The sequence below is a fragment of the Gadus morhua genome, chromosome 11 (assembly GCF_902167405.1).
Source record: "Gadus morhua chromosome 11, gadMor3.0, whole genome shotgun sequence".
Taxonomy (NCBI): Eukaryota; Metazoa; Chordata; class Actinopteri; order Gadiformes; family Gadidae; genus Gadus; species Gadus morhua.
The window spans coordinates 10,035,400-10,042,382 of record NC_044058.1 but is presented as its reverse complement, the minus strand read 5'-3'; the positions used below and the strand labels follow the sequence as shown (position 1 = coordinate 10,042,382).

At 42.5% G+C, this 6,983-nt stretch overlaps 1 protein-coding gene across 4 annotated transcripts in view; it reads left to right on the top strand.

The window, feature by feature from the left end:
* Positions 1–3,730, top strand: part of etv1 (ETS variant transcription factor 1) — a 23,279-nt gene extending 19,549 nt beyond the window's left edge. For 3 of the 4 annotated variants that reach the window (XM_030371144.1, XM_030371146.1, XM_030371145.1), the window contains 3 exons: positions 184–353; positions 1,336–1,437; positions 1,832–2,062. In XM_030371144.1, coding sequence (XP_030227004.1) covers positions 184–353; positions 1,336–1,437; positions 1,832–2,062 — 503 coding nt within the window. Of the gene's footprint in view, positions 1–183; positions 354–1,335; positions 1,438–1,831 lie in introns of all 4 variants that reach the window. The other variant, XM_030371143.1, reaches the window with a different exon arrangement.
* The last annotated feature ends 3,253 nt before the right edge of the window (positions 3,731–6,983 follow it).

Sequence of the window (6,983 nt, the reverse complement as noted above, 5' to 3'; positions counted from 1 at the left end):
CAGCCAAAAAGGTACTTGGTTCGATCCCCAATGTGCGCACCGTAACCTGTACACGTCTTGGAGCATGATGCCCCTCCCCCCCCTACCTACTCCACACTATGACCTTGCTCCTGGTTCACTGCCTCTCGCCGCACCAGTACTGCACCATGCACTGGGCTGACATGGTTTCCCTCCCTCCGTCAGGCGACATCAAGCAGGAGTCGGGCCTGTACCGGGACGGCCCGTCGTACCAGCGCCGCGGCTCCCTGCAGCTCTGGCAGTTTCTGGTGGCCCTGCTGGACGACCCGTCCAACTCCCACTTCATCGCCTGGACGGGCCGCGGCATGGAGTTCAAACTCATCGAGCCAGAGGAGGTAAGGAACACACACACAAGCGCAAACAAACACACACACACACACAGGCTGATTGAGTGCGTTGAAGGGGTGGATGGATGGACGCAGGTCTGTAACCCATCGACACGTTGAAGCTGAGTGGTTGGCTCTAGAAATTGTGGTTAGCTCAAGCAGGGAAATCAGGAGCCCAACGGCACAATATATCTGTCTGTTTATGTATCTGTCCGTCTGTCTGTCCATATGTCTACCACTTGATTTCAATCCATATGTCTGTCTGTGTGTCTATCCATCTATCCATCTTTCTGTCTGAAAGCTAGTGTATTAGTTATTAGTTAATTAGTTGGTGGTACAACGTGTCCAGGACACATGGGGGGCCAGCAGAGTGAGCCCGGCAGAGAGACAAACAGAACGGGAATAGAACGCAATTAATTCAAATTAATTGCAAAGCCTAGCAGAGGGAAAAAAAAGTGGACAAGGAAACCAAACAGGTGATACTCCAGAGCAGCAGCAACAGTGTAGGACGCCAAAACGAGAGTCAGGGGCGTTGGGTTTGGGAGCTAGGACGGCACAGCCGGGTGGTGGCTGGTCTGTCAGGCAGGTGCTCTAACATCTGCTGCCACCTCCCTTTGGGTGCATGACAAGTTCCTAATGAACGCGTCGCTGATCCGCGTCCAGGTCTGGCCCCGGACCCACTCGACATACGCTGCGCGTGGGGAAGGCTAGGTTCACTTGGAGCTAGCATCACACAGCTCTGTTCAATGGTTTCAGCGTGGCCGTGTGTGTTTATGCACGATGAAACTCCTGCAATTGTACACAAAATTAGGATTATTGGTTGTGACATTCTGCCATGATTATTGTTAATTTCAAGTGTATTTTTGTTTTGTGTGTCTGTGTGTGTGTGTGTGTGTGTGTGTGTGTGTGTGTGTGTGTGTGTGTGTGTGTGTGTGTGTGTGTGTGTGTGTGTGTGTGTGTGTGTGTGCGTGTGTGTGTGTGTATAACCCAGGTGGCACGTCGATGGGGAATGCAAAAGAATCGACCGGCGATGAACTACGACAAGCTGAGCCGATCTCTGCGCTACTACTACGAGAAAGGAATCATGCAGAAGGTAAAACACCAGCAGCTTTTGTTTGACGTTTTTCCTCTGAATTAGCCAAACTTAGTCCAGATGTATTTCTTTAACCTCGCCATGTCTTTTGTTAGACTTGTGTTCTACTGCCACCGTTGTGGTATTTGAACAAAGAAATTAACTGCCTCATTAAATGGCTCATTTGCTCTCTCTCTCTCTCTCTCTCTCTCTCTCTCTCTCTCTCTCTCTCTCTCTCTCTCTCTCTCTCTCTCTCTCTCTCTCTCTATTTCTCTCTCACTCTCTCTCTCCTTCTCTCTCACTCCCGCTCTATCTCTCTCCCTCACTTGCTTTCTCTCACTCTTCTCTCTTAATCTTCTCTGTCTCTCTCCCTCCTCACCTCATCTCCCCCTCTCTCTCTCTTTCTCCTCCCCAGGTGGCGGGGGAGAGATACGTGTACAAGTTTGTGTGTGACCCCGAGGCGCTGTTCTCCATGGCGTTCCCGGACAACCAGCGGCCCGTGCTGAAGACGGACCTGGAGCGCCACGTCAACGAGGAGGACACCGTACCCCTGTCGCACTTTGATGACAACACACCCACCTACGGCCAGGAGGCCCCGCCCTACTGCCCCCCACACCCCTATGGCGCCGAGGGCTACGTCTATTGACGCCCACCCGACCCTCGCGGACCCCCCCATCGTCGCCCCCTCGCTCCCCCCCCCCCCCCACCCCGTGACGAACCCACCACCCGTTTCGACAACCCCCGTCACCCCGCCTCAAACTGTCACATCCTCTCATTCACATTTGCTCCGGGGACAAGACTGAGACATTCAGCGGAGCATCTCTCTCTCTCTCTCTCTCTCTCTCTCTCTCTCTCTCTCTCTCTCTCTCTCTCTCTCTCTCTCTCTCTCTCTCTCTCTCTTTTTGTCTCTCTCTTTCTGTCTCTCAAAGTCTTATACAAACCCCATAATTGCTCTTGACTCTTGGACGCCCCAGCCCAACAACAGGAAAGAGAGTGCACTTTATGGACAGGAAATGGCGTTGGTGTTTACCCTGCTGGAGCTAGCTGGCCACGTGATTGGTTGATTTCAGATGTTTATAGTTGTCTTACCTTAAAAGTGGATTTTCTTTGTTTTGGGGGGGGTTTGTTTTCATGTAATTTTAAGCATGCAGAAGCACTCTGGTGAGGATGGACACGATGGCCGATAGGACCCTCAAAGACAGATCTGTTGGCCGGCATTCTGTTGAGACACTCGTTGAAAGGAAAGAAACAATTTCCTGTGAACTCGCGCCACGATCAGAAAACAACGCTTCGCAGAGAAAGGCCTCAGTTCCAATTGTCCTTTTGTTTTCCTCGTCCCCAGCTCATCGTGTACTTTCATACACTTTTACAGTGGTTAATACTACAAATGTATTGTAAAGACTTTTACTTTCATGGTGAAGTGATATGATAATAGGTTTCTGAAAAAAATCAATGTGGTGATATTGCACCAATTAGTTGACGCCTCAACACAGCGAAAGACTTTTGCCATGACTCCCTCCCCCCCTCACATTGTCGACTAATAGATCTCAACACTTGTTTGTGTTTTTAATAAAATAATTGCAGTTTAAAATGAACCGGTCAATTCACTTTAAAAATCTACTGTAGCGTCCGTAAAAAAAAACATAATTTTCTCGATGAATGTTTAGATAAAAATTAACTATGTTTCCAGGACACATTAGTAACCTGAATTTCAAATTTCAAATGAACTGTTGTTGGTTTCTTTATTGTACTACTGTTTCAGACGACTCCTTCATCATTCCTTATCACCAGAAGAATGGAAGAAATGTTTGTCCCTCAGACGTTTTCTTTTTCTTTACATGAAAATAAATATAAAAAAAGAATCCAACATGAGCAAAAATATCTCATTTTGAAGTTAAACATTTCCCTGGCTATTTTTTCGATGCAAAAAAATGTACTGATAAATGACACACAATACTAATTTAAAAAAGAAAAAATGCAAATAATTTAAAAAAGCTTTTCTTTTATATGTTTGCTTATATTTTGTTACAGGTGAACAGTGTATATTTGGCTTTTATCATTAGATCACCACATGGGCAGGATTGCGTTTTCCATCGAATGGTAGAAGAAATATTTAGAGATTCACGTGTGATAAAGATTCATGTTAACTGAAAATTGTGATCAATTGTATAATCAGGTTCAGTAAATACACAGTTGTTGCTGCTTAAAATAGTAAGTGTATTTTTTAGTCTTAAAGAAAAAAAAAGAAAGATAAGGCTATTCTGGATACTTAATTTTGATTTGGTTTTATTTTATTAAAACAATTTGTTCTTTGCCTGACTTTGTTTTGGTACACATTTTGCCGGTGAGATGTGGAATACTGAAATAATTCTGTAATAAAATAAATCGGACAAAAAAATGAAAAAGAAAATCTTTTTAAAAAAAAATATAAACATATACATATATGATGCTTTATCAGGGGGTTGGGTTGTATAAAAACAAACCGCTTCTGTTTATATTTTTGCCTTGTTGTCTACAAGAAAATGGCCATTTCATCATCATTATCACTCCCAATCTTGCCGCCCTTTGCCTCTTTTTCTGTGACACATTAAAGATGAGTCTGGGGCCCCCATGCATTTACAATTTACCACTGGAGGCCGTCAAGCCATTTTTAACCATATGTGTCTTTTTGTTGAGTTGGGGGGAGGCGGCATAGATTATTGTTTTTTTTACCATTTCCAGTTGGCCGAGAGCAAACTCCCCACCGAAAAGCATTTAGCCCAAATGACACCTAAGGAAAATCAATGGTTAATTTAAAGTGCTGCTGTTCTTGGTGTTTTTTCCTTCATGTAGGTGAATTGTTCCTGTCTTTAGTTCCTGTGCTCTTCCAGAGAGTGGCAGTAATGAAAGCCAGGCAGCATTGCCTTAAAGTTATTATTGTCTTCTGCAAAGTGTCACTAGCACTGAAAATCAATGACTAATTTAAGGAAGGAATTGTTTAATTGTTTTTCTACCATGAAGAGAAAAAGCCATGGACCCGGATGTGTTAGTAATGAAAGAAATTGCAGCCCTTAATCTGTCAGACAGGTTCCCACTGTCTCCCCATCTACTGTCCCCGTCTCTGATCTTAAGCCATTCTCTAAACTTATTTCAACTGATTGTCTATTGCCAGTGGAATTGTCCCTTAACTTTCTATATCCGTTTGCACCCACTCCAATCCCTCCAATCCCTCCAGCAATTGGAGTAACTATAGCAACTAATTTGATTTGCAAAGACTTTTTTTTCAGCTGATACACACCATAAATATTGAACTGATTGAAAATGTGAAAATAATCTCACATCTAGAGCAACGAAGAACATGGATCTCTTTCCCTTTCATGAAAATATGCTACACATTTTATTTCATAGTTACACTCATTGGTTCATCTAATTGTGAAAACAAATTGTCCAAGATTTCAGGAAATATCCTTTAAAAATCAAACAGGGTCAAATGTGTGCTAAAATTAGAGTCTATTGTGGGTTAAAGGTAACTCATTACTTAAGTAAGAGTAACTGACTCATAAGGCGATATAGTGATCCAGTACCTTTCTGCTGGGTGTCCAACACATTGCCCATGCAAATCCTAAATAATACATACAATAATTGAAGAAGTAATGAATGACACTTAAAATGTAAATGCTTCTTCTAATAATCGAAGTGCACTTACTTTTAAGGGTTAGGGTTAGGGATTTTTTGAACTACCCTTCATTAATATGTGTTTTTCTAATAAGACGAATATTATTTGATTTGTTAAGTCTTTGGGGTTGATTAAGTACCTTTCTGTTGGAAGTCAAACACAATAGCCACTACCCTATAGACAAAATATCCTTCACATCCTTCTTAATGCCTATACTAATTAAAATAAGTATAATAAACACATACTGTAACTCCCTTTGTTGTAGAAATGATTCTGCTTACACTGGGTCAGTATCAGCTGAACCCAGATCCTAATGGTTATGAGGCATGAGCGCTTAGCAATGAGCCATCTAATAAATCATCGAATCCCCTTTTTTCTTGAGTGGCCATCACAAGTTTATTTGTCGTTGGTTGATTTAACATAAAAGTGTCTAAAATCAAAAAAAGATTGAAGCACTTACATCTGAATTGCACTTTTTGAAGCAATATTCCACATCAATGGAAAAAAAGGGATGACAATCTATTTATACAATATATTGCAATATATTTCTTACAAATATTTAGACTTGATATTCTCAACACTAACTGGGCTACCCTTTGCCAGTTGGCAGGCAAATTAATTATATATTACATTTATTAATAGTATTATGAATGAAAGTTTCAGTTGTTTCCTTTTTCAGACTGTAGGTTCATTCATCATTGAGATTATTTTCTGATTTTTTTTAATGAAAGTAAAGATTTAGTTAAAGGCCTTTAACTATATTAAGCTCAATGGCTCCAATTACTTTCAATAAAGGAAGCTATTTTCTATTTTGGTTTTAGGTCATTTACCCACCAGCTTTTGTTGTTGCCTAAATGTGACATACTTTTATTAAATGTATCTCAACACAACACACTCAAGCTTTTATTTGAGCTGCTTTTGTGCCCATTTTATGTATTCAGATGTTAATGATTGTCTTTATGAATGCTTCATCACGCTTTCGTTTTGGAGAGTAAAGGGAATCCATCATTCCCCCAAAAATTCTTTGCTCTATGAAAAAAAGTTAACTGGACAGAGAAGCCATTGTAATAAAAACATTTTTTTTTTTTAAATGCACTAATATACTAAAAAAATAAACTTTTACCACTCTTAATATTATGCTTAGCAAAAATCTTCCCATTCCATTGTCAAATAGAAGGCTAAAAAGATATTCCAGTGTTATAACCTGCCTATATGTCAAACCTCACACACAACAGGATAGCACGGCAGTGATCAGGTGGTTGTGTGTCTGTGTGTGAGAGTGGTCTTCCGAACTTGTGGTTGACTATTGTTGTTGAAATGAACTTCACGGTTACAGACCAGGATACAAATGACTGGGCTCTATTCAAATGCCCTTATTGAAATCCCATGCAAACATCCCTGTGCTTTAAATATGTGGTTGGCACTCATGCCAGCGCAGACCGGCCCTATTACGCCGTAGCACTACAATTATTTTACACCTTTTGTTGCAACAAAGCTCATAACTACCAAAAGTGACTTTACAGGCCTCAGAATCCATTGAAGTTGAGAAGCAGCATGCAAATCCTATTATCTGGCCCCATCGGAAGCTATCGGGGCCCCTGCTCTATGGGAGTGTGTGTGTGTGTGTGTGTGTGTGGGGGGGGGGGGGGGGGGGGGGGGGGGGGGGTCGGGGGCGAAGGGGGGGATTATGACCAATTATGGACATACGCCTTCACTTCCTGTGTCACTGGCAGCACCCTCCTCTTTTCTGCACTGCTGGCCACCGGTGAAATTCTGTGTACGTGAGCTGTGAGTGGCGGCGCTCCCCCACCGTAGCCAACAGATGGCCCCTCCATCTTGAGTCATCACAAACCCATTACCACGGCGACTCGTCCTCGAACCTGGACGCCCTGACTGGTGGCCGATGGCCCTC